The sequence below is a fragment of the Neomonachus schauinslandi genome, chromosome 12 (genome assembly GCF_002201575.2).
Source record: "Neomonachus schauinslandi chromosome 12, ASM220157v2, whole genome shotgun sequence".
NCBI classification, from domain to species: domain Eukaryota; kingdom Metazoa; phylum Chordata; class Mammalia; order Carnivora; family Phocidae; genus Neomonachus; species Neomonachus schauinslandi.
In genome coordinates, this window is record NC_058414.1 from 4,311,758 (window position 1) to 4,339,497 (window position 27,740).

General features: G+C 50.6%; 1 protein-coding gene across 14 annotated transcripts in view; it reads left to right on the forward strand.

Annotated features, from left to right (window-relative positions):
- Positions 1 to 9,177: 9,177 nt before the first annotated feature.
- IKZF1 (IKAROS family zinc finger 1) overlaps positions 9,178 to 27,740 on the forward strand; it is a 76,998-nt gene continuing 58,435 nt past the window's right edge. For 13 of the 14 annotated variants that reach the window (XM_021703664.2, XM_021703665.2, XM_021703668.2 and 10 more), the window contains exons 1-2: positions 9,187 to 9,226; positions 16,493 to 16,612. In XM_021703664.2, the coding sequence (XP_021559339.1) occupies positions 9,187 to 9,226; positions 16,493 to 16,612 (160 nt within the window). Of the gene's footprint in view, positions 9,227 to 16,492; positions 16,613 to 27,740 lie in introns of all 14 variants that reach the window. The other variant, XM_021703678.2, reaches the window with a different exon arrangement.

Below are 27,740 nucleotides of genomic sequence, written 5' to 3' on the forward strand. Positions count from 1 at the left end.
CAGGCTCCATTTTGGAGATCATACGGATACCAGCCCTCTAAAGCGTTCTCTGTTAGTTTGAAACTATTTAAAATGGAACAGTATGGCTCAGAGTCCTTTTCTGAAGCTAAGAGTTCCGCTAAGAATATTGATTCGTCCGTTTGGGGTGAATTTTTCTCGTGGAATCCGATTTTCACTGGTCAGCCTGGAGCACATGAAAGAGCACATAAGACACCTCCTTGGCCCCCAGAGGGAAAATGTTTACTTTAGAATCTTTAGGAGAAATGAAAATGAGGAATTGATCTTTTATGAGCTTGCTTCTGAGACACTCTGAAATGTCCTCCTGTGCTTTTAATGAAAACCGAGAGAGAGAGCCAGTGACCCCCTGGTGCGAGCCCCACTTTCCAGCCTGAAAAAGTGACCTTTTCCTCCTCCTTTGTGGTGAGTTTTGTGGAGGGCGGAAAATTAAAATGATATTCAAAGAGATCCACAGTGAAAACATATTGATAAATTGTGTATCCCACTTCATTAAACCAAAATCACACTGCTAATTATCTGAGGTTGTTAGAGATAAGGCCATTAATTACCATTTAAAAATGGTTTGGAAATTTCTAGTGCTTTTCTGCACGTGTTTTCTGCTTCTGCCTGGAGTTGTATGTGTTTCCCTGAATTTAAAGAATTTCCAGCTCTGTTTCGAGCAGACCAGGCTCTTGTGAAAGAAATGAAACTTGCTGAACAGCAACAGCAAAATACTTAAAGCGAAGCATTGAAAATAAATAATTTAGGCTCATTTAAGGGCTGCAGGAGAATCGGATGGTAGTGTTTAAAATGAGTTTTCCTCTATTTTGCTGTCTGACGGACAAGAGCATTTCTCTGCCAGGTTACAAATAAAGACAGGCTGATTTTTGTGGCCCTACAAATGAGGAAGTTGTAAGCTTCTGTGAAGTTCTACTGACGACTCCCTCCGCTGCCCACCCCCACTTCCCTGCCGGGTCTGTATGAGGACCCTTATAGGCTAAAGGTTGTAGATTAGAGAATGCGCTCCAAGCATGCTTGGCGGGCGGGGGGGGGGGGTATAGCCACTAGGATCTCGCATTCATATGGACATTGTCGTTTGTTCTGTGGTGTTGGGCATTTTGCTTTCAGGAGCCCTCCAAGTTGGAGTGATAGCACAGCTGGGACTGAGCTCTCTGTCTATCGCAGAATGAAATGGAAAGCTAGAACTTTTCTTGCTAATTTGCTCCAATTTAAAGAGTCAGCTGAGACTACCAAGTGGTATTCTTTTCTATGATTATTTGGTGTATTGCCAGAGGAATCATTCTTACCAGATAACTTACCGAATGCATTTCTTCTCCCTTTTACTCTTCTCGAAACAGCTTGATTTGACTTCAGTGGGACCATTTGAGGTTGGGTGAACAAGGTGAATTCCAGAGTTCTACAGCTACTAAGAGCTCGGGCTAGGATTCAAAGGACCTGATTTGCGAATCCACATTCCTATGTTCTGTGAACGTAGTTTAAAACTGTGGCCATAGGATTTTTAATCATTTTCATGAGGTTACCTTATTTCAAGTGATTTGAGTTGATGATCTGTGTTGCCAGTAGAACTGGGGAGCTCAGAACGCACGTCTTGCAGGGAGAATTTCCCGTTGGCCTGGAAGCCATGTGGCCTTCATGTGGGGGGATCCCGTCATCAGGGTGTCTGCAGCCCCCTCTCTAGAGCCAAGCTGAGACCTCCCCTCTTACAGGTGCCCCCCCCCCCAAACAGCCTTTTCCATTGCAAGGAATAAAAGGTAGATATCTGGGTAACAATGAATCCTGGGACATGTTTGCTCTGGGACACATTTTGTGTGTGTGTGTGTGTGTGTGTATCTGGATTTGTAGATCTTGTCTCACTACCAGCCAGACAACAGAGACTTATCTAAAATGGAAAAAAAAACGGGTTATAGTACCTAGGAGAGTGTTATTGGCGGGCGAATTGGCCATGACTTTTCAGTTATTGGAGATAAACGTATTTGTATGGATTTGTGAACAACTGGACATGCTTGTCAAGACTTGGATAATTTTACTTCTTGGGGTCTAAATAAATTAAATCTTTCGCCAAGGAAACTTACACAAGCCCTGCATTAAAAAAGCAAAACAAAACAAAGCCCAGTGGCCTTATAGAAGTCCCAGCATTACAAGTGCATTTTTTTTTTTTTTTGGAATGTTACGGGTATCCAATACAAGTGGATTTGCATGCTCAGTTTTAATTTTGAGCTTTCACATGTCCCCATGAAAGTATCTGCTGCTAATATGGTAAGTAAAGTCACTGCAAAGAAGGCAGGATAAGATACTGTATCCTTTGTGGGGTTAGCCCATTGCCTTGCTGAGTAAAACACTTAGTGAATATGGTAACTTTGTATTTATCCATTTTTTTTTAAAGTGAAAAAAAAACTTTGAAAAAAAAATAGGAACACGAAATTGTGCCTGGGCTCCTGTCTCCTCACTTTATAATAATAAATGACAAAACCATCAGCACTTTTGGGAATATCCATGTCAATCATTATTTGGGGGGCAGTTTTTATATATATTTTTTCAAGACGGTTAAGTCTCATTTTTGTTGCACGGTTGCTGGCCATGCATGAAGGTCTTCTAAAACTGGGAAGAGGGTAGAAGGAAATGATTCTAAACTTAGATTTTTTGACTTAAGTGATGAAGTGAAGTGTAAAAAGCCATTTATATTTGAGGAAGCTGCTTAGGAAGTGGCCCATGATGGCAGTCAAAATCAGGAAAAGTCCTATAAACGCGTATGTAAATTTTTGAGTGTGTATGTCTCTGCTACAGTTGCTGTCTATACAGTCCTTCCTGGTAGTTTGAGAGCCTGTGGTCTAGGGGCAGGGCGGTCTTTACCGAGAAGTCTCTTCTCTGCATAGGAGAAGTGCACAGTGCCAGGACCTTCCCGGGCCCCTGGAAGTCCTGCTCTGGACCTGTGCTGAGGGTAAATGGCTCTAACTCTGCTTTCTCTGTTTAAAAAAAAAAATGTCGAATACAGTATCTCCCATCTTTTTTTATACCTCACTTTGAGGCCATTTTGCAATATTCGCGTGTTCTTTCCCTTCTGTATTAAATCTCTCTTTGCTGACACTGTTTTCAAGCAGCACAGTTTTTAGCTGTATTTTGAAAAGGCTTCCTCAGGTCCCCAGACCCTTCCTCTTTTGCATATCAGTTCCTGCCCCTAGGAAAAAAAAATTGTGAGGACAGAATTGCACATCTGAGCTAATTTGCCCTCAAAAAGCAGGTTCTCAGTAGAACAAACCACTGGAGGCATTTTCTGTGGCTCAGTTAAATATGGGGGTGGGGGCGCAGTCTGAAAGCCAAATTGGATTCCCTGCTGTCCTGTTGAAATCTTGTTTTTCATTGTTATTTGCGCCAGCAGTACTCTGTGGAATAATCATGAAAATGTGTAGATTGGCAGCTAATTTTTGAAAAATGAAAAGAATCAGAAATGAAATAAGAGTGCCCAGAAGTTTCTATGTTCTCCCGACCTGTTTTGTTAAGTTGTTAGGAAAACCTATAAGGTCCCCCTCACCAGACACAAAGACCTGGCAGATTGCCTTAGCTTTCTCTTGGAACATTTCTTTTTTTTAAGATACAGTGTAATTCACAGCGATATGATAGATTTGCAAAAATAAAATCTACCAATCTGAAAACGAAAGAGCTCTCTCTGGGCAGGAATAATGGGTTTCATTAAAGAGGTCTGTGACCTAAGGCATTTTAAATAGATTATAGGCTTGGCCCGTGTTTTCCCCGCGTGCCTGCCCCCTTCAAAACAAGCGTCATTGAGTGTGTAAGGAAATAACCCTGAAATGGAACCGCCAGTGCAACTTCGCTTGTCAGGGAGGAAAGAAATCAATAGCGTGCATCTTATCAAATAAGGAGAATTTAACTTTATTGGAGAAGTTTTGTGATGAAGGGGGCCTTACATGTAGAGTATTACAAAGGACACACCCCTCTTCTGTCAGGATACAGGTAACATCCACTCCTTGTCCATTGCCCGTTTGAAATTTGGGACCGCGGCGCTGGGCTGTGAAGTTCGCACAGGCAGGAGTGGTGGAGTGAGGAACGTGTCTCCGTCGAGCCATTGTGGGTTCAAGTTCACTCTGTTGTCTAGTCGTGCGCCCTTGGGCGGGCTGCTGTATGGTTAGCCTCCGTCTTTCTCATGCATCAAATGGAAATAATACGGATTATGTACAATAATCATAATCCCATGGCTTAATTGTGAAGTTTAAAGATACACATTTAGCAAATGAGTCTTGACTACTAGATCCGTGTTAGACGCTGTACCAGGCACTCACATAAGACAGTGGGCGAGGTGGACGATGTGGACGGTCTTGTGGTTCTTTGCAGTTAAATGCCGTAGTCAGTTGCTTAGCTCAGCCAGCTAAGACCAGTATCCATTCCTTCACCATCTTTTTCTGGCACATAAAAAGTACTTAAGAAATGAGATAGCGTTGGGCCCATGTGTCTCAGGGGAGAGGAAAGGCATCGTTTTTAGGTATTTATGTATTTGTTTTGACTGAAGCATAATCGATACGTAACATCATATTAGTGTCAGGTGTAGAGCACAATGATTCAGTATTTGTGTGCGTTGCAAAGTGATCCCCATGATGAGTCTCGGAGCCGTCACCACACAAGGTCACGAAAACATGTGTGCGGTGGGTGCTTTTAAGATTTGCTCTGTTAACAACTTTCAAACAGGCAGGACAGCATCATTACGAGCATCCTCTGCACAGACGTGACTTTGTGTGTGTGTGTGTGTGTGTGTGTGTGTGTGTGTGTGTGTGCGCACGCGCGTTATTTAAACCGCAGAGAACTGAGGTCTGTAAAGCTTGTGGAGGTGCTGGGTGCTCCCAGGGAATGGCTCGTTCTGAGTGACCGCTGGCGGTCCTCACAGCCGGTTTGGCCCGCTGTGCGCTTGGCAGTGCTGGGATAGCGGTGACGTCAGGCCGCTCGAAAAGGAATCAAGTTGTGGTTCTTGATGGGTGTCTGGCTTTTCATTTTGACTTCGTTAATTCCGGCTCGCCTTTTCAGAAGTGTGGGAGAGCGCTGTGAAGAGAGGTGCTCATCTTAGGGCAAAGAGGGGGCCCGTGAAGAGGGGCCGAGGACGGCCACCAGCCCTGTGCACCTGCCAGTGGCCCTCGGGGCTCCCTTTGGCTCTCGGAGCTGTTCTTGCGGCCGCCTGCTCGCTCGCAGGTACAAGGGAGGACGCTCCTGGAGACTTGCCCAGCCCTTGACTCGGGAGCCACGACTGCCCAGGGTGGTTCCTCCCAGGAGACAGCCAGGCCCCAGTCCCTCGTGGGGTGGGTGTGGAAGAAGGAAAGAAGGACAGGGTCGGCGGGGCGGCGGGGGGGATGTTTCCAGAGTCTCCCTGTCCCCGAGGGAAGCTCCTCCACGGGGCCGGCACTGGCAATAAGACCCTGTTTCCTTGGCGGGGCCGCTGGAGAAGCACAGATGTTCTGGGCCAGCTTTGCTCCTGTCTCTCACCTCTTTTGCTCCACCCTCTGTGTGCCCCCCACTTTCTGGAGTCACTGATATGCCAACCCCCTTGAGCTGACACGAGGAAAGTCTTGTTGGAGCAGAAGGACCAGACAGACACAGAGACAGAGACACAGAGAGGAAGGGAGGAGGGATGAAGGAGACAGAAGGAAAGACAGGAAGACCACTCCAGAGTGGGAGGTACGGGTGGGCAGTGGCTTGCGACAGCTGGCTGTGCTCCCCTAGAGGGACAGCCAGCGACAGACACTGTCACGTTGGGCTTCACTTATCTCTGCATCTGTTTCCCTGTGTGCGAGATTCAGAACTGCTTGCTCCAGAGAAACAATGAGAGCCTTCAGGGCTGTAGGCACCGCCCAGGTGACCGGTGTTTGCTGGTGTTGTGTTTTCTGCCGTGTCGATCGGTGGAGCTCTGGCCTTCAGTTGTTTGGGTTTCCCGTGTGGGGGAGAAAATCACACTTCACTTCTGTGGAATACTCCTTGCCTCTGGCATTTCCCTTTCCAGGCTTGTGGTCCTGGGTTTTGTTTAGGGGCCGGTTTCCAAAAACAGGTCATGAGTCCACTTGTGTGATGAACTCATCTTTCTGATCATAAACTCCTTGACAGCGGAGACCATATCCAGCCCACACTCTGTTTTCCACTTGGCATTGGACACAGCTTCCGTGTAGGGAAAGAGGGCTTAGTAAGCACTGTGTGAGACTGAGCACAGAGCCTGGGTCGTGCACGCGGTAGCCGGGATGGGGGTGGTGTCCCGCTGCCCCTTCTCAGGCCCCCCACAGCTGCCCCTCTGTAACCTCTGGTCTTGGAGGGGGTGAAATTTCCTCTCCCTCAATCCATTTCCCATCGTCGATTTATTCGTTTGGTCTTTGCCTAAAAGCCATCACTTTTACAAAAAAGTCACGACTGTTCCATCCCGAGAGATGCAGATTTGGGAGCTTGTCAAGTCCCGCGCCCCCTGCATGACGGCAGGCAGGACCGGGGCCACAGCATTCACAGGACCCAGCGCGGCCTGGAAAGGTGGGCCCTGCCCCCAAATTATCAAGAAGGTCAGAAGAGTGGTGACAAGCATCCATTAGCCCAAGCAAGGGAGCCCTCTCAGCACGGCTGCACACCCACCTGCAGTAGGGTTGGTTGGGAGTGTGTTTGAAAATCTCAGTGGTTCTGATTACCCAGTGGAGTTCCACAGGGTGGGGGTGGCGGGGTGGGTGTGGACGTTTAGTGAAAATGGGAACCGGCGTGTTGACACCAGCCCATGGTCCTCTGCTCCGTGTGGCCGGCCCCCAGCACACCCACTGTCCGGAGTATACAGGTGGCTGCTGAGGTGGGGCTGCTTCTAGGAAGGGACACACAAGACGCACAAGCCAGGTGACTGCCCAGGGCAAGGGCTTTCCCGCCCAGCAGAGCCTGGTCTGGACCTCGACCATCTGTGTTCTGCTTTGTGGCACTTGTCACATCTCCCACCTGCAGGGACGGATGCATGATGGGGAACCTGGGAGGGGTGGATTGTCCCCTCCGTGCCTCGAGGGAGCCCACCTTCTCCCTTAGAGCCAAGGTGGGGAGCCATCTGTGGGGCCTTAGGAGACGGTCTGTCCTCTACTTGGGAATAGCTTGGATCTACACTGGGGTACCGGATAAATCAGTCCTGCAGCTGAGAAGTTCATAGCCACTGAAATGAGGACCTTGACGTAGATGTGCAAAATAAAAAGACGTGGCGGATTAAATGAAAAAATAGTTTACAAGAGGCTGTTTGGAATATGTTTAGCGTCCTGTTTTTGTAAAAATCTCTGCGTGTGTGGAAGTTATGGGTCTTTGTAAAAAAAAAAAAAAAAAAAGTTGTAAAAAACGTATCACCTGCATGGTGAGAAGACTCCAAGTCAACATTCTACAAATTCTGTGTTAGCCCAGGATTGGTTACAGCAAGATTCGAGTTCTGCCATCCGTCTCGCCACTCAACACAGGGACGTTTCAAGACAGGTCTGTGATACCACAATAAAACACTGTACCCGCCTTCAGTGAGTAGTGAACCTCACATTCACGCCGTCCAATGATGACAAAGATTTTTCTCATTGGAGTCCATCCTGTCTCTTTATAATTGTTTGGACGGTTTCAGAAGACTCATGGATTTTTTTGCCTTTTGTACGTGGGGGTCTATGAGACGTTGGGCATACAGCCAGTTTCGAGCTGGCTCCCGGGGCTGCTTTGTTCGGCTTCGGCCGCCTTGTGGACGCTCAGTCTCGGGGCAGACACACAGGTGGGGCCATGGGCCTTTTTCCCTTCTGTGGTCAGCAGCCATAGCCCTGCACCGCACAGCAGCCTGGAAAATTCAGGTCACACTTCAGACCTGTTCAGTGGCTTTCAGAAATAGAAGAAAACCCCTCCCCATCCAGAAGAAGTGACAGTCATTCGTGTCTTCTTTGTGACTAGTACTGATACTACAGAAATTGAAGATACGTAGTCCACAGGCACCGTAAAGGCTATTATATATACGCATGTATTCGCCCCTGCCTGCGTAGTTCGGTCCCCTGAACACCCCCTCACCCGTGGCCAGGTCTGCTGCAAACTGGCCTCACAGCTCAGATCCATACACCTGAACCAAAGAGACAGGTGCACCTCCCCCCAACCCCAAAACAGAGGTGACCTGAGTTCGATTCGACAGATGGACTCAGTGTGTTGCTTAGAGAAGGTCCGTCTTGCAGGTTGTCCAGCAGAGCATAAATGAGCAGATTTCGTTGAGGTCACCTGCTGCTGAGGCCACACATTTCCCTGTCCACGGGGCTCCCAGAGGTCATCCTCTAGGGCACCCACGACCTCCGAGGCCAGGCCAGGACCCCGAGTGCCCCCACCGTGCGGTGGCTGGTCCCGCGCGGGGCAGGACATTCGCTGTCACCACCAAGGGCGGCTCTTCCCAGTGGGCTTTCTGTTTTTAAGCCAGTGTGAGGAGCCAAGCCATGTGTCAGCAAACAGGAAGGTTTGGGTGCTCTCCCGGCCTCGCTTTGCCGCCGTCGTGAGCTTCCCTTCTCCCTGCGTGAGTGCACTAGCGACGTCTGAGGCAGGGTCCCTGAGAGAGTGGGGGACAAAGACGGAAGCGCCCATGTTGCCCATATGCCAGGCTGGAGGTGTATTCATTATTGATGGAGGGAGTGCAAGAGCTGCTCACATATGCAGCCCTGCCTGGGTAAATGAGACATTCTTCAGCAAATTGCTTCGTTTTTTGATTGCTGATTGTATGTGTGTCACCAAGCTGACTCAAGGTTCATCGATGCATGCTCAGTAAATTAGAAAGAACATAACTATGGATCAGCCAAGAGAATGAATTCTGTGCCTACAATGACCCAGGGCCATTTAATTTTCTGCTTAATTTTGTTGCAGTCAGTTTGCATTTTGGGTTATTATGCAGTAGGAAATTAACAATAAATAACAAATTTGGTCCTCCTGTGCTTGTAATGATATTTTTATAAATCTTTGTAATGCTGTTTTTAAAAGGATCAAGGTCTGTGCCAGTCTGATACTCCAGCAAGTATGTGAGGAGGAAAATGCATTATTCTTGGTAGATAACCTTGCCGTTAAATACATAGAACGTCTCTCTCTCTCTCTCTCTTTCTCTCTCTCAGATCTTATTAGTAATTTGCTTTAAACTAAAATCCGTTCCTCTCTTTCTCAGATAACCTGAGGACAATGGACGCTGATGAGGGTCAAGACATGTCCCGAGTTTCAGGTGAGACCCTTGTGGGGTACCTGTATGGGGGGCCCTGTGATGAGCCCTCCCTGGGGTGCCAGGAGCCATGGCGCTCGCTGTGTTCCCCAGGGAGGAAGACAGGCTGTCCTGCAAAAGGGAAGACCAAGATGGAATTCGTGTCAATGTTTCATGGCAACTCTTAGAGCTCATCCCAGGTTGAGAACCTGAGCAGAAAAATCTCCAAGCATAAAATGGGTTTTGCTGGGAAATCCGAGAGCACCCTGGAAGAGGTCCAATAAATGTGGATACTCTTGGGGGGGGAAATGACTGATGGACCTGCTCTGGACCCCAAACAGTTGCCAATGGTGGTGTTTAAGAGGGAGACAGAGGGAAGAAGAGCGAGGGAGGCAGAGCGGGAAAAAGAAATTGAAAAGCATGGTTTTGAGGTGCAAGTCAGAATATCTGGTAAGCTCCCCACCCACATACATTTTTTTTCAAGCCGTATTGGACATGGCTCTTGTCATTTTGGGAGACCCAGGAAGTGGAGCCATGGGTGATGTGACATGAGGCCTAAGGGCGGGTCACAGAGTGTCCCACTAGGTGGGGCTGAGCCCGTCCAGCAAAGCCAGCATGGCTCCTGTGTTCCTAAGTGTGGGAAGCCCACCTTCCGTCTGGCCCCGTACCCAGAGGTGTCCAGCTGCAGGAGCAACCTCTGTGGCCTGTGGATTTTCATTATTTTACCTTTTAGAGCCTCCCAGGCTCCTGGCCAATCCCGGGTGGGCGTCTGTTGGAGAATGGCCTGGCCTGGTCATCTGGGCCTGGCTGACCTGCCCCCCCACCTGTTTCTAAGTTTTTATTGAATTCTGCGCCCCGGTCTAAGTCAGCCCCCACGACAGAGACTGGGGCCACACGTGTGGCAGCTCACTCACTGGCGAGTGTGCAGGGGAGGAGATTCAAGTTCTTGCCACAATCCCAGACGTCTCCCGCCTCCCCTGGGCCAGCTACTCCGGGCATGCGGCAAGTGTGGACTTGAACTCTCTGGGCTACAACGAAGGAGTTCGCCCTAGAGCCGCGCCCACAAGCGCGCAGAGCGTTTGAGCAGATGCTCACCAAAGGATTGACGCTAATGTCCGAAAACCGGGGCATTTCCCTTGTTCATCCCGTCTTCCGAAGAAGGGTGGCGTGAAAACCTTCATAGCGGAACACGTCCAAGACCTACACCAGCGTGCAGGCGGTGTCCGGGAGGGTGTGCAAAGTGTGATCTGTTCTGTAAGATGAACACGCATCGCACACACACACATGCACGTGCACACACACACATGTGCACACACACACTTCCTACATGCTTGCACGCGTGCTGAAGAAGACTCTGGAGAGAGATTTACCAACCTAGACTTCCCCTGGGGAGTTTGGTGATGGGAGGGAGGGATGGGCTGTGGAGGACGGGGGGCCTTTCGCTTTACATCTAGTATCTACTGTCTTTAAGTTCTATTTGCATTGGTTTCCCTTGAGCACAGGGTTCTTCTGAACCCTGAACCGGAAATACACCAACAACAAAGTATGATTTCAATGAAAACAAAAAAAAGAGATTGGCTCTTTGAAGCCTCTCACTGGCCTAGGGGGGGAGGTCTGGTGGCTGTTGGGCAACAGGCCTGCAGGGAGGAGAAGGAGGCGGGGAGGAGGTGTGTGCCTCTCCCTGGGTTAGCGCCCCCCTCCCCTGCCGGGGTTGCAGGCCTTGGCTAGAGGGGATTAGCAGTTCAAAAACACAGGATGTCAACAATTTCCAAACGCCAAGAAACCCTTTCATTGTTTTTGCTGTCTCTTGAGGAGTTTCTGAGGTGACACTTGCAAGAAGCATCTGTCCAACTGTCCTCTCCTGTCCCAGAGCCAGAGCTGAAAGCCCCCTGGCCCAGGCAGGCATCTCCAGAATGTTTCTTATGAGCAAGTCTGTGTCCCCACCTCCTATTTTGTTCACCAGCAGAACAAAAGCCTCCTTTTTTCCCTCATAGTCTTCTTGCCCTTAACATGAGGCTGAACACTCCATTTTCCTGGACATTGGCTTTTGGAAGTGGGGGTTGCAGGGAGCAAGAATGAAGGGAGGCCCATGGCCCAGGACTGCCTGAAAAAGGAAACTCTTCTGTGGTTGAGAAGATTCAAGACTCGATCTGAAATTTACTTTGTGTATACTTAGCAAAGGAAATGCTACTTCCAAAACACTAAGAGTGTTCTTGGTCGATGTAACTTGAAGCATTCTGAACAGCGACAGAGCATCTGAAGGGTCCTGTCATCGTTCCTAAAGATTTGAAGGATTCTTCTTCTACTTCTTGCTGCTTCTACAACTAAAACCTAATCACATCCCTTTGTCTTTTCCATTTCTGAAAATTGAGGGTAGTGACAGTTACAGAATAAGGATGTCCAGGGGCGCCCGGGTGGCTCAGTCGGTTAAGCGTCTGCCTTCGGCTCAGGTCACGATCTCAGGGTCCTGGGATTGAGCCCCGCGTCGGGCTCCCTGCTCGGCGGGGAGTCTGCTTCTCCCTCTCCCTCTGCCCACCCCTGCTCATGCTCTCTCTCAAATAAATAAATAAAATCTTTTAAAAAAAAGAATAAGGACATACATTTAGTCAAACAGAAGTTGACATTCTCGATCTGTGGAGGAATATATTACTCAATCTCCTCTTTCCCCAGAAAATTCTTCACTGTCATGTTCTGCCCACAGGAAAGAAAACAATAAACTTTCTACGTTGAACCAGGAAGTTGCCACTTTCCTGGGTTCAAAAATGCCCCAGCATGAACAGTTCCATCAGTATCTGTGAAATATTCACTTGAAAGAGAAATAATATCTGACTTTTTTTTTTTTTTTCAAATCACCTGATGCTTTCTTCTGGGGGTTTTTCCTATAGGGCATATCTCATTCATTCTTTGGGTAAAGCTGTGTGTGTGTGTGTGTGTGTGTGTCTCTTTCTTCTTTGTCAGTTTTTCCAAAATATTTTTATTCCTGTGTATTATTTTTTGTTTTGGTTTCTAAGGGAAGACACAGCTCATGGGGGACTGTGAGGCTAGTATCCATCTCCCATCTTTGTCCCCAATTATGGGACCTGACACAGGTTTCCTGCCTCCTGGAAAGACCACTGTAGTGTCATCTGCAAAAAGAGGGATTTGAGCCAGTTGATATTGAAGGATCATCTGGCTCCTGTGATCCTAAAGGTGTATTGGATGTGTTCTCAATGGTATTTGTAATGTTTGTTGGGACATAGAAACGAGAAGTATGCTCTGTAGACAGACATAGTCTGCTTAGGCAAATGAAGCTCATCTCTATTGAAATAGGAGTGGAAATGTTCATCCTAGGAAATCACACTGATTGAAAGCTTACATTTACCAAACACTGCCCTGAGTGTTGTCTCTTTTCAACTTTATAAGCACCCAGTGAAGAAGATACAGGCACCATTTTCAATTTGCAGGGAGCTGAGATTTGGGAAACTTCAGGAATGGACCAGAAGTCCCACAGGGAGCCGGACATGGCACTGAGTACAAGTTTTCCCACTCTTCTAGAGTTGGGAGTCTGTATTCTGACTTTTTCTTTACCCCCAGCAATTATGTTCCCCTGGGTAATTGCATATAAAAACACTCATGCACTTGGGAGATGGGGAATCACAGAACTTTGTCGGATGAATTATAATCTACTTGAGAAATTAACTTGCTTGCTTTTGATAAGCTCATTATACAGTTTTCTCATCTAATTTGCCCCAAACACTTCTCATAGGTAATGCTTTATTTGAAGCAAAGGCGAGTAGTAAGATTAAATATAAATTGCTAAGAAGTTTCTTTCAATTTTCTAAATAAGGGAAATTACATTGCACTTCCTAAATTATTCCGTGAGAAGTACTTGATCTCTTGCTGTCTACAGCTCCACATGTTGTCTGTCTTTGTACATGAACTTGGGGGAAATGCAGGCACTTGGTGCTCTGCAGACCTCATGCTTTTGTGGTTTGCTGCCTTTTAGAAACAGCCCCATAGGCTTCTTCAGCATATAAGCATTCACACACGTTATTATTTTATCTTCACAGAAGCCCTGTGAGTTAGACCAAAATCACGGTTTTTAGCCTCATTTGTCTGTTGAAGAAACCATCTTCAAGGGGTGACTTCCTCCATGTTTCTGTCCGAACCATATCCCAGGTCAACCACGTGTTAATGTTTGGGATGTGTTGACTTAATAACCTTACTTTTGTATCTTTTATGATCTTTCCAAGGTTTTGCATTTTCAGTGGTTCACGGGACAAATATTTTTAAAATCAACACACAAACAATCTTCGCTTGACAAGGTTTTCACAAAGTGGTACATATTCACCGTAGAAATCTCCAACAGTGAGAGAATCTGGGCCACGGGGCACAAGGGCTCGTGGGAGTGAGTCATGTCTCAGCACCACCCAGACTTTGGGGGCCTTTAGGCAAATCAGGCCACCTCTTAAAATCTCTCACCGAGTGAAGGTGAGCCAAGGCTGTGCCCAAATCTCATTCTGTTCTCCTCCAGGTCTGACTTTTTTCTGGTCACCACTGTATACACCAGGGACGACTGTTTACTCTCCCTTCTCCCTGCGCGTTTCTCCCACGTAGAGAGCTCCCGTTGATCAGTCTGACCCATGCATCTTGGAATCATCATCCCTACCGCTTTCTTCGTTCCTCTTCCCCACCCCGCCCCGTGCAGGAAGCAGTGGGAGGGCTGAGGCACAGGCTGATGGGTGCTGGAGACCTGGCGTTTCACTCAGTGCAGGAGCCTGACCAGACCCACAGAACCCTTAGCAGCACATCTATCATATAAGCATCCTCAAGAATGTGTGGTTGGCCTTATTCCCTAACACACAGAGCCGTTAAATTACCAAAAGAGTAATCAAGAGTTACTTGGACACGCTTTGGCTCGGTGGAGCAGAGACCACGTTCCTTCACTGGATAAGTCCTGATTCTTTACCCAGGAGGATCATGGAGTACTCCAAAGGGAAGTGTCACAGGGAAGGTAAAATATGCTCATAAAGCTTAGTTGCTCAGCCTCCCACGCCCACCCCATAATAATGACAGCTGGTTGATCACGAAGACACACATGCACAGCACCTCGCTCTATACACTTCTAATCTTTGGGTCAGTTGGCTCATCCAGGGGTCTCCACCATCTGTTCTGGGGAAGGGGGTTCCTCAGGAGGTCTTTGAGAAGGCAGGTGACCTGGGTCTCCAGTCTCCCCTCCTCCCTGCCGTAATATCCCCACTTGACACAGAAGTCTGGTTTTACATATTGAAGTTCTGTGTAAGGTCAGTCTTCCTCCCCTCCAAAAACAAAAAAAAAAGAAGATTCCTCTGACCACCTCCCTGAAGTCCTCTAAGTTTGAGAACCGTTGCTCTAAGCAGTGGTAAGGAAAACCCAGTTACCAGATGGTCCATATACCTCCTACATTCTCCCGTTCAGCTTTTCCACATTTGTGGAATCGGTGTACGAGAACACCGAGATTTTTAGCCACTATTACTCCTCACGATTTAGAGCCCTGGAAATATCACTGACCTAACACACATCGGCCTGGCTGTCCAAATATACCCAATAATGCTCTTTCTGAAAACCTGCTAGTTGTGGTGATCGCAGCTAAGCTGGGAATACTCCACTGTGATGTCTCCTTCCTGGAGAATGCACCGCTGTCCCCCAAAGCATCGTCTCGGTGCCTGCCTGCGCGATGCCCACTCAGCTACCTACGCCCGCGAGGTCTCGTCCGCTGCCAGGGACGCTTGCGCTCGTCTTACCCATCCCCCGAAGTGTTGGTATTGCTCTTCCAGATGGTTATTCAAATAGGCGAGCACACTCCCGTCTTCCTGGCCGTGTTTTCTAGGTCCTTCGACACCGTCTTTGCAAAAGTCTGGGGTCGTCTGTGCGGGGATGTCCTCCGCCTGGGAAGCCGGGTCACCAGCCCAGCCAGCAAGCGTGCGACCCCCGCCTTCCACTTCTGTTAACCTCCTTTAGGGCCAGCATCTGCCCATCTTCTAGAGCAGCTCTGATGGGTTAGTTTGCATCAGCTTCAGGCCTTACCATCTGTTCCCTGCATGTGGTTTGTGTCTCCTAACCTAATTTTAGGTGATGTTTAGGTTGGGAGATACAGGTGTTTCAGTTTCAAAGGGAAAAAAAAAAAACAAAAAAAACCCCACGTTTTCCACCAGTCCTGGCTTTCCAGGGCTGGATTTCTGGGGGGGGGGGGGGGGGGGGGAGGGGTGGGTTCCCCATTGCTGGAGCCTGTGGCTGCATGGAATTCTGATGCGGTCACAGTAGATACAGCCATCCTGGAAAACCCTGTTTCATTTGGTAAATCTCACTTTGTGAAGGATAAGCCACTGCGGAGTTGTGTGGATTCTATTTTTGTGTTTCAAAGATAAGAATTCCACAGAAGGAATCCTGGCCCCAGGAGGCCTCGGATTCCCTCTTCCTCCCTTTTGCAAGCTTGCTTCCCCGCCCCGCCACCCCGCCCGGCTGGATCAAACTAGGCTGCTGGGAGAATATTCCCTGGCTCTCTAAAAGCCAGTGAGCAGACCTAGAATGTATAGCTCTGAGCAAGATAACCAGTCCAGTGACCTTAAAAACAAATTAATCTGAAGGTGGAATGAAGCCCACATACAGGAGGGTAAACTGGAGCCACCTTGTAGGAAAAATTATGGGATAATGTGTGGCAAGCCTTACAAACGCAGATGCCTGGGACGCCTGGGTGGCTCAGTTGGTTAAGCGTTGGCCTTCGGCTCAGGTCATGATCTCAGGGTCCTGGGATCGAGTCCTGCATCGGGCTCCCTGCTCGGTGGGGAGTCTGCTTCTCCCCCTGCTTGTGTGCTCGCTCTCTCTCTGACAAACAAATAAAATCTTTAAAAAAAAAAATGTAGATGCCTTTTGACCCACTCATGAAACTTCTGGAACACTTACTAAGAACACGTGCAAAGGCTCGCTACTAGGCTGTTCGCCACGGTGTTGCTTAATAGGGAAAGAGATTGGAAACAATATAAATTTGAAAATAGAGAAAGGATTTAAATAAATCCTGGTGTAGCCATGCAATGGGGCATCACACAGATGTCATAAACAAAGTTGTGGGAGTTTGGTCACTGGCGTGGAAAAGTGACCATGAGAATGTCTGACGACCACCGTTCAGTTTGGTAAAATAGATCCCCGCGTATTACCCGTAACGTATAAATACATATGTACGTGTGCAGCATCCTTGCTGGCCACGCTGCAGTGACCTCCACCCTCGGCGGCGACCACAGCCCCAGGAACTCAAGCTGCTGCTTGTCTCCTCAGGGAAGGAAAGCCCTCCAGTGAGCGACACTCCGGATGATGGGGATGAGCCCATGCCGGTCCCCGAAGACCTTTCCACCACGTCTGGCGGACAGCAGACCTCCAAGAGTGACAGAGGAGTGGGTGAGTCGGCCGTCCGTGTGTCCTGTTGGCGGGCTTTCGCACGCTCTGTTCCCGTAACACCTCGGTTCCTCCATATTCTTCCAAAGTCAGTGGTTGGGCAGTGGGATCATTGTACCTGCTGTTTCCCTTCAACGGCCGTGTTAAGAAGATGCGGGATAAAGATCAGCGGGAGGGGCCCTGGTGTGTGCAGGAGGATAGACCCAAGTCACTGAGGCTGTCACACCTCCACACGGGGACCACGTGGCAGAGGGGAAGAGCTCCCCGCCTTGGGGGCACGTCCCTAGCCCATTTCCTATCCTCTGGGTGCTTCGGGAACATCTGATCTTATGGATGGTAGGTAGTGAAAATTACACATTTGATGTGCTGTGGCAGTAAGGCGAGTTAGTTTGAGCTTTGGTTTAGAAGACGCCAAATCTGTCCATGTTATGTTGTCCCTCTCAGCTGTGTTTCTCAAATGCCAAATGCAGCTCCAAATACAAAATTCGAGAGAGAGAAATGGTTAAATGTTGAAAACGCCATTTCTCGCACACCTTTTCTGTAAAGAGGTAGGTATGTAAGTTTCTGCAGTCTCTCGCTGGTGTTAACGTGCACGGCGCAGGTCGTGTTTGCAAAACCTGGTCTCCCTTCTTTATTACGGAGGCCCCAAGAAGTCAGCGAAATAACTGAGGTCACATACAGAGTCAACGTGAGACTCGATTTCCAACTCAAAGACTAGTTTTCACACCTTTATACCATGTTCTCATGAGATAATGAGTCAGCAATTCCTTAGAATACCCTATTTTCTCTTTCTTTTTTTTTTAAGTAGAAATAAAAACTGTGATACTGAGATTCACCTATGTGCACAAAAGAACATCACGAAGGGTGAGCAGGTCACACGAGGTGGGATGGATCCCATGAGGGGCGACTGCACAGCTAAGGAGGGCAATGTGTGTAAAGTTCTCAGGGTTATGAAAACCATCATAACTATGTCTCGATAGGACATCCTCATATAGTAACTAAGAAATGTGTTCTGTGTGTTTTCATGTGTCTTAGAAACCAATGAGACTTTGGGTGTAAGGGTTCTTTAAAAAATAGCTATGCAGTGAGTTCTACCAACAGACAAGGATAGTGGCTAAAGCCATTTGATGCAAATGAACCAAGAAAACAAGTACCTTTATGACTTATTTTCCCCTATTAGAGCATGGCTCCTGGATGTGGGAGAGTGGGTGGGAAGCAAAGCATTTCTGGATTTTCCGCTCTGCTCTATATGCATCATTTCGGGGGTTCCCAGAGTTGGGACACAGGAGAGCATACTTGTTTGTCATCGATGCATGTATTTTTAAGATTGCCTGCGTTTGTTGCGAGTGATAGTGGTCTATCATATACCATGCTACTACAACGCTTCCATTCAAGACACGTTTACGTGAAGTAGAAAGTCAAATCGCAGTAAAACTATTAAGCCAGCGAGGGTGCACATGTATGATAAGGGTTTGCAAAGGTGGCACACAGACGGCTAATGTCAGGGCAACCCTGCTTTGTCTCCTTTGTCTGCCCTTGGAGCAACCAGTGAGGCGGGTACTGTTCTCTGACCCACCTGGGACACGGGCAGGGGGGAGGGGCTCAGAAGAAATTACGTGGATATGTAGCCACTGAGCATTCAAGTGATCCGAGAGCCAAGACATCAGCGTTAGGACTCTGGGGTCATTGCGGGGGAAACCAGGGAGCGCTCCCCAAAATCCCCAGAGCTGCCCTGCAGCCCGTGAGCCCTGGTTGTGATGGGTGTCCTTTAGAGAACTGAAAGTTGCCTGATTCCTGGAGAGCAGAGGACAGCACGCAGTGCACTTGGTAGAGGTCAATACACGCTCCCTGCAGATGCCTTCACAGTATTCTAGATACACCGCCCCCTGTCAGCTGCCAGGGGCTGGAAGTTCCTGCTGGGACAAGGTCGCCAGGCCCCTGGTGGGCGCTCCTGCCTGCTTCCCAGGCTGGGTCTCTTGGCTGAGGCTTGAGCTCTAGGTGCCAATGCAGCCAGGGCAGGTGGGCATGGAGCCGGGGGCCGGCCCATGACTCCCAGCAGCCTCCTGCCGGTGCTCCCTCACAACTGCATGCGACAGGATTTGCATTCCACTTCTCCTTGTAGGATGGAGTTTGTGCCAAATGAATTCCAGAATTGTAAAATTTAAAACACCCGAGAAACCTCTTTGCTGGGTTTGTAAAGAGCTGTTGCCGCGGCCGAAGGGCTACGCGGGGAAAGCCATTTGAAGTGGGTGGCGAGACGCCGTTTCAGGGAGCCAGCACTCCTTTGGAGTGGCCGGGGGCCAAAGGGGCGATGGATCTCTGCCAGGAAGCCCAGAAATGCAAAACCACGTAGGACAGTCAACACGCCAGAGGGGAGGGGTTTGAGGAGCAGGTAGTGAGACAGAGAATCCCGGAAGACCACGTCCAAAGAGCCATCGAGGACCTTACTTGTGCTTCCCGGGGACAAAGTTTTAGAAACCATCCTTTGGGATTTTCGAAGGAAACCAGCTAGCATTAGTGTGTGGTGGTCGGTGGTTGACTGAAGTGAGCATTAAACCAGTTAGGTGCGCACCCAGCAATGGGAGACGGTGGGCAAAGGCAGGGGAGTCCTCCCACGGGAGGACAGGGAGGTACGTTTGAAGCTACGTGTCCTCAGCTCTGCGGGAAGGAGCCAGAAGAGCAGGGGAGCTGCTTCGGAGGACAGACAACAGGAAACCATGAGCAGCCCCTCCCTGCACCAAAGTAGTCAAGGGGTGGAGAGGGTGGGTGGCGCAGGGGGAGGCGGCGGCGCAGAGAAGACTTGCATCTCAGACTCCCGAGGGCCACCTCCGTCGGAGCCCGGCTCCCAGCCGGGCGCCTCCGGCCAGACTTTTACCGCGGAGCCCGTTTCCTCATTTTCGCAACAGCAGTGAAACTCCTCTCAAGGAAGGGCTTCCAGGGTCACGTGAAAACAGACAAACACACTTTGCTGAAGACAAAGCAGCGAAGACATGCAGTGAAAAGGACAGGAAAGGGCAGAAAAAGGAAGCAATTTGTGCACAGCAGGTCTTTTAGAGATACAGGAGATAAGGGGTGAGGGCACCTGTTGGGGCTTTGCTGGAGGGAAGGGAGAGAGGAAACAGATGATGTTTGGAGCACATTTATTGATGTGGAAGAGCGATTTATTAATAATAATAACAATAATAAAGAAATTGATCCCAGGGATGGGCAAACCACAAGAGAGGAATTAGAATAGAGAGCTCGGGGGGCGCCTGGGGGGCTCAGTCGTTAAGCGTCTGCCTTCGGGTCAGGTCGTGATCCCGGGGTCCTGGGGTCGAGCCCCGCACCGGGCTCCCTGCTCCGCGGGGAGCCTGCTTCTCCCTCTGCTGTTTCCCCTGCTTGTGCTCTCTCTCTGTCAAATAAATAAATAACATCTTTAAAAACGAAGAGAGAGCTCGGGGGGCGCCTGGGGGGCTCAGTCGTTAAGCGTCTGCCTTCAGCTCAGGTCGTGATCCCGGGGTCCTGGGGTCGAGCCCCGCACCGGGCTCCCTGCTCCGCGGGGAGCCTGCTTCTCCCTCTGCTGTTTCCCAGAAGAGAGAGCCACTGCCGGGCCCAAGGGGAGGACAAGTGGCCAGACGCCAGACAGTGGGAAGTCTTTGGCAGTGACAGACCCCCAGCGTGTCTGCTTTAGAAGGAGACAAGGGATGCTTTGGAAGAGCCATGAATCCTTACGACCAGGTGTAGACACGTCAAATGTCGACCTTCCTCCCCAACACACTGGTGGGGAGTGGCAGAAATGAGCCCCCTGTGACGGGTGGTGGTGTTCAAATGGACAGCGAGCCGTTCCCAGGGTGGCCTTCACCCTGTGTTGAGGGGATGCTGGAGGACCGTGTGGAAATATGGTCTCCTGGATTGAGAGAGAGAGAGAGAGATGGGGAAGAGATGTCAGAGCAACCTTGGGTGGCCTCCGTTTGATTCTGTGCCTGAGTAAGAGGAAGCAGATCGGAAGTACAGTTTGAAGCACTGAAGTTAGAGGAATCAGAGGAGAACTTCCGGGCGGGGAGGAATTCAGTCTACTTAATGGGATGGGAGCTTGTGCTTCTGAAGTGGTCGCTTTAAAAATGAGAGAAATCTCACCTCTCTGAAGTGGTTGTGTATGAAACTGCTGAACGCAGACCGTGTACTCAGTGACCTCTTCAGGCAACCCCGCATTGAGGTGCCCCACCATGGCAGCCGGGCTGGGGACGTGGAGAATGGCTTGGGGTTTCTTCCGTTGGCCGGCAGCTTTGGAAGGGGTCTCCTGCAGGAGGGATGGCAGGCTTGGCATCCAGGGGAGCAGATGAGCGTTGCATGTGAAGAAACTAAAAGCTTTGTTATTTCCTTCCTTTATTCAGCGGCCCCCCTGTCTTCCTTCTGAGCTCCCTGCAGGTGCAGGTCTCCATGTCCTGACCTTGAGCAGAGGTGCAGCAGTGCTGTGGGACTGATGGGGACATGGCTCCCCCAAGCACAGTCCCCCAAGCACAGCCCGGTTGACCAGCAGGCCAAAGACCGGAGGCTGCCCTGGGGCTGACCAGGGCGTGCCGGAGCGGATACCCGGGATGAGCTTGCACAGCTTTTACTACGGACTTACTCGTCACTGGGTTGTCACTGGTTGCTCTTCAGTTACCCAGGGCTTGGATGTGGGATGACAGCATACACAGCTACAGGCCCCGCTTGCCTCTGTTCACTCGTGTGACCTAGCCCCAGAGCTGGGAGGTGATCACCATGGTTTCGTCTGTGGTTTGTTTTAGGACTTCACGCTCGGAGGTCACGTGTCACGGCGTGGTGTTTGGAGCAAGGCTCTGTGGCCTTCTTGAAGCTAAACTCGCATGGCCTTTGGGGCCTTTCTCTTGAATCTTTTGGCCAGGGTTAGAGTCACCCTGGCAGAAATGGAAAGAAAAAAAAAAATCTAGATTTTTGTTTCTACTTTTTTTTTTTTTCTTTCCCTGGAATCCAGGAAAATGATTAAGTACATGAAAACATTAATTTTATTTATTTTTTTAATTTATTCGACCAAAGTAAAAATCCCTTTACCACGTCGTGAACTTGAGGACAGATTCGTCGGAAGAGTAACGTATTGTTCATTGGTTATTCTGGGGCCTAATCTCACCTTCATATTCAAGTTTAGGCAGAATCCCAAGATGGCACAGGGGGTGGACATGTGGCTGAAATGTTTCTCGGCTGCTGGGCAGTGGTGGTGGGGAGGGGGGCAGGTGCAGAGAGTTTTTCCTGATGGAAAGAGAAAGCAAGCTTTGGTCTCATTGGAGATTGGGCAGCCGGCACTGAGGACGGATGCTAAGCCTGCTTATCTAATCAGCAGTTAGAGGAAGTTGTTTTTATCTGTGAAATGCATCTCTTCTGAACCGATAAACCCCATTTTAGCTAGGGAGAAATACTATCTCCCAGCATCTGAGCATTAGCTGCAGCGAGCTCAAGCACGCTCGGATGGGATGCGCCCTTGTGAAAGCAGGCGCAAAGGGGAAGACTGTTTGCCGGACTTCAGCTGGCTGGCTCTCTTGGGTTTGGGGTTTTTTGTTTTCCTCGGAGGAACAGCTAAAAGCCAAGTATCCCTCGGACCCTTGTTCACCTTGCTGTGTCAGTTCCTTGCTCCTCTTCGTAGCTGAGGTGATGTGCAAGAGTGGAGAGATCTGTGAAATTCTGCATTACTCATCTTGCGGTTCACCCTATCTTGGAACGCCCCTTGGAGAGGGGAGCTGTTGTCACGGGGACGTTTGCAAACCAACATGATTCCAGTTGGAAAGACTCTCATTTTCTTGCATCTCCCCAAACATGAGACATAGCCTTAAAGCAACGATTTTCCCTGAGACTGGCAGGTTTTGGAAAGAGGGGTTGTTAGGTAGCGCGTGTGTTGCTTCCTATTTAAGGGTAATTTTTGTCCTGTTTCGTTGTAATCATCTCCACTTTGGTTGGCCAGCCAGAGCATGTGGGAGTCTGGGCCCCGCAGAGCGGCGTGGCGCGCGGGTTCCCTGAGGGAGAGGCAAGCGACCGGGCGCTGCCGCACTTCCACCTGGTGCCAGGTTTTGATGCGGACGGGGGGACCCGACAGCACGGCCTTCGGAACACCCCTTGGAGAAAATGAAACCGCCGTGTGTGTGCATGCACGCGTGCGTATGCGTGTGGTGTGTGTTTCCGCATGTGCTGCGTGCGTATCGTCTGTCGTATGTGTCATAGGAGGGTGTGGCTTGTGGTGTGTGGCGTGTGGCGTGTCTGGGTGGTGTGTATGTGTGTAGTGTGTGTGGTGTGCGTTCACGCGTGCAGCGTGTGGTGTGTGTGTGTTCTGGGTGGTATCGGACAAAGGTCACAACTGTCTCCCTGGAGGAGCATCTCCGGGCCGGGGATTCTGTCCCTGGTTCCGCTCACTTCAAGCTTGCTGGCGGCCCTGGCAGGTGGCTTCCCATCAGTTCTGTCCCCATGTGCTGGCAGGGGTCCCCTGCCCACTGCTGTCCTGTGGAAGCACCGGGCGGGGGTTCCCGTGGAAGACGGTCCTCCACGAGGGCTGCCGTGTCCCCAGGAGGACGTGTGCCCATGACACCTGCTGGCAGGTGACTTCAGGGACAAGCCTTGTTGTGGTGACCGCATGAAAAGCCAGCATCCCTCAGAAATGAGAGAACCACAGAGAGAGCAGGACACGGTCAGTGTAGCAAGACCCTCCGAGTCTCAGGAGAGAGCGGGGGGCGAGGGAAAGGCCAGCCGGACTGGACGATGTCATTATGCGCCCCCAGCCCCACCCCGTGAAGGCACACCCATCTGGAGGGACTGGTGCACGGCTCTGTTCCGCTCTGTCCCGCGAGGGCCAGCGTGTCCTTGCCTGCTTGTGCCTGGACGTTAATGACCACGACGCCCTGGGAGTTCTCGAGGTCAGACCCAGAGCGGGGCCACCACGGAAGGCTTCCCCTGCTGAGCTCACTTGGGGATTTGTGCGATACTGTTTCTGTTGGCTTAGTGTTTGCTCCAACCTCAGCTGCTCCAACTCTTAGGAATGTCCATTCGAGCATGTTCATACGGATAGAGCCCTTCTTCGTGCCAGGCTGATGCCTTAGTGCCAGATGCACCGGGAGCAGTGACCCGACGCCCTGCAGTCATGCTCAGCAGAGCTCCCTGACAGGGGTGTAGCAGAGGAAGGGGTGCTCCTCGCTGGGCCGGGCAGAGGGGAGAGGAGAGCTGGGGAGGCCTCCCAGGGTTGGCGTTTGAGCAGGTGGCCAAGGGGAGCCAGGTTGGACTTTAGGAACAGTGGTGGCTGGGTGAAGGGAGGAGAGAGGTACAAAGCGACCTGCGCTGGGGCGTGAGGCCTGGTGCTCAGATGGGAGGCCTCTCGGTGGGCCCGTGGGGAGTGACCCTGCCCGACCTGTGTGCTGGGAAGATCACTGGTGACAGTCATGAGGGTGGCGTGACTTGTGCCCGAGCGCAGGGCGCTGGGCATGTCTCTCCTCCGTGGCCTCCATATTTGTCTACTTACTCGATGTGGGAACACGTGTGAGGTGGCTCAGCCTCTGCCTTGGTGACGGCAGTGATTCTCCGGAACGGAATGGGCACACGGGCAGTTGGGGTGGGCTTGACATCTGTTGGCAATCGGTAGCCGAGGAGCCTTCCGGAAGGCAGGGTGGGTGAGAGGTGGAGAGAGAGCTAGTTCTAGCTCTAGGATCCGTGGGAGGGACGGCGGAACACCAAGCGCCTTGGGAAATAAACCTGTATAATTGTCTAGGAGAGAAGGCAAGGAAGGAAGCAGAGAATAAGCTGTTTGACTCGGGTGAAAATTCTAGAAAGAAATATGGCAGAGAGGCCACCATGAGTAGCAATGATAATGAGGATGAGAAGGGTGAGCAGTGCTGGAGAAGGGGGTCTTGGGGAGGTGGTGGGTCCCCAGAAGCAGCTCAGCAGGGGTGGAGGCCCATGTGAAAATGTCGGGGAGCACCAGGGAGCGGGCGGAGGGTAGGAAGGCAGCCCCGCCTACGGGTTGACTTGTGAGAGGAGAATATGAAAGTGTGTTTGAAGGCCAACAGGAAGGAGCAGGTGAAGAGGATGGATGACATAACTGCCTGAGTGGAGGCCCAGGGGAGGCAGACAAGGCCATCCGGGAGCTGGGCTCGGGCTCCTCCTTGGCCATGTGCAGGTCTGCCGCGTGTCCCCTAGATGTCCTCACGGCCTTCTCCCTCACTGCCCTCAGGGGGCCAACCCTTGAGCCCACCCTCGATGGCATCGCCGGTCCTTATCCTGCTGTTGTTCACAGCAGGGCCTGCCACAATGCAGGGGGAAAGCAGTCCTCTGGGATTTGCTCAGTCTGCAGCCCCAGCGCCTGGGCCTTCTGTGCACTGAGTAGGAGTGCAGGGCATGTACCGAATGAGAGCACGGAATGGGGGCGGCGTTGCTCTCCCAGGTAGGACCCCAGAGAGAGGAAGTGAAGGGGAAGGAATCGAAGGCTGGGTCTGAATTTAAGGTTCATCGTTTGGATTATTTTAGGTCACTGTTTCTCAGTGGGCACAGGTGGTATTTGGGGCACAGAAGCCTTCCTTGGCTGACACTGTCCCTCCCATTGGAGGATATTAGCCATGCGTGTCACGCCTCCCCCCAAATGTCCCCACATGTTTCCCAGGTGAGCCCCTGGATTGAACATCCTGCCGTCGAGCCCAAGCACCTCATCCCCACACGGTCAGCTTTGGGCCGATTCACAGAGTCAGTGGTGTTCTGGAACATGACAGTGGATTTCTTTTAAAAAAAGAATACCTGGGGCGCCTGGGTGGCTCAGTCGTTGAGCGTCTGCCTTTGGCTCGGGTCATGATCCCAGGATCCTGGGATCGAGTCCCACGTCGGGCTCCCTGCTCAGCAGGAAGCCTGCTTCTGCCTCTCCCTCTGCCGCTCCCCTTGCTTGTGTTCCCTCTCTCGCTGTCTCTCTCTCTCTCTGTCAGAAAATAAAACCTTAAAAGAAAAAAAAAAAAAAAAGGAATACCTGCCAAAAAACTGGGCCACAGAAGGTTGACAAACTCTGATCCTGGCGCTTCCCACCGTGTTCGCGTCTCCAAAACTGCACGTTCCCTTTGAAAAGTTGTTTATTTGTACAAGCAGACATGAGTGTTTGTATTTTTTCTGACAACTTAAATTCATTTTATTCTGACAACTTAGATACCAGGCTCACATCGTACCCTATCGATTTACTAAAGGAAATCAAGATCGGTTCTTCTCTACCAGAGTAAATAGCTCAACAGCATTTTCTGTGCTAGGTTGTCGGTCCCGATTGCACGTCCTGCTCTGTTCCGTCTGTGCTGAAAGCATAGTTAGCTCTGGGTCTAAAACAGCCAACCGACATTTCGTTAACTTTCCTTCTACATGGGGTTTCAGAAAAGAAATGGAAAAAAAAAAAAAAGTTTTGAGTTGTGGTTGCCAGTTGCCACCTGTCCTATCTGGTTAGGACATTTTCTGATTTGGGAAGTGTAAATATAACCCAGAAAAAAAACAACAAAAAAAAAAACACAAGCTTCCCCTCCTTTTATGCAAAAGCAGCAAGCTTTATGCGCAGAGCAGAGCCCAAATCATTGCCCTGCAAAGTTTCCACAGACCCCATTCAATGAGATGAGAAGGCTCTTTCGCAGTGGGGCTGGCGGCCCCAGGAAGCCGCCTTGCTGCTCCACCGTGGTTGGGGCCGGGCTACTGTACCCGCCAGATAAGCTGGGCGCTCTTCAAAGTCTTAGCAGGAACTACGTTCACATATTACCGCAGATCTGCTCAAACCCTTTGCCTGTTGGGATTTGGGGGTGCAGGGGGGTGGCCAGAAACCTGTAGGGAGCTCAGAAAGTACCTTCCCATCCACGGCTGGAGCCAGCAGGAATATGCCAATGGGTACAGACTCAGAGAAGCTTCCAGGCTCGCTCGGGACCAGCTGGTGGGAGCTTGAAGCTCCCCAGGGCTGGAAGGATTGACACCACAGAAATTGGCAAATGCTACAATTTAGAGCTTTTTTTTTTTTTTTTTTAGAGCTGGTTTACCGGCACACCCTGGGCTGCCGCACTCTTTTCACGGTGTTCACAGGGGCAGGGGACATTTTGGTGGGTGGCTGTGTGGGCGGGAGTGGGTATTTGTAGAGCAGGTTAGGGAGGAGGGGGCCGTAAGGGGAAACGCGGTGCGTCCAACCAGAGGGTTGATTCCAGGTGACTCTGCTGTTGAGGTCACAAGCTGGAAACGTCACAGCAGCTGGACTCGCTGTCTTAATAAATAGCATGCTTCTCTGGTTTTCTTGGTGGGGAGGGCAGGCACGGGGCTTTGTGACGGGGGGAGCATGACTAGAAAAGCATTCTGGGTCTTACCGATGAGATGTTATTTTTATGGCTCTGGCTGGTTATTTGGGCTTGAAGAGCCTGGACTTGCAAAGCGACACTTGCGTGCATTCCGTGCATGAATCAGTAACGATGATTTCTCCGGGAAAGCATTAGCCTCCCCATATCCTTCGGAATGTGGGATTGGACTTGGTCTTCCGGAAAAGTTTCTGTGACTGAGTTTGTCGGATGAAATACAACGTGCGTTGTGTGTACAGATCTAGGGGATGGCCCCGCCGCTTGTCCCTGTGCATGCGGTGGCCTCAATGGGCCTGTTTCTCGGCAAGGGCCTGGCGTCCAGGCAGGCAGCTGGGGACACTATGAGAAGCCATCCCGATGGGCCGCGGGCCACGGGGGCCCCTTCCACGTGCCTGCCTCGAAGCTCCCGACGCTGGCTGCAACCCCATTACACAACACGCCGTCGTGCGCCCTACTTTGGGGAGCGAGTGAGCTGCAGGGGCCTTCGAGCCACACGTCTTGGGTGTGTCTCTACAAGGCTGCCCGCCGGGAGAGTACTCCCCACGGGGGATGTGGCTGCAGGCTGCCGATTTCCACTGAAATCGCCCGGGGAAGGATGCCGGTGAAGCCCGGAACATCCGGTGTCTTTCCCGACCGGGCGGGGGTGACCAACGGGCGGCCTCCAGCCGGCTGCTCGCGGCCGTTCCAGAGCATGTGGCGGAGGTGACCGCTCCGTCTTGCAGAACGCGGGGCTGTCACAGCAGAGGCGAAACCGGGCTGCGATCGGACAAGACCTCTGATAGCAGCCCTGTGGGCAGCTACGTGATGCT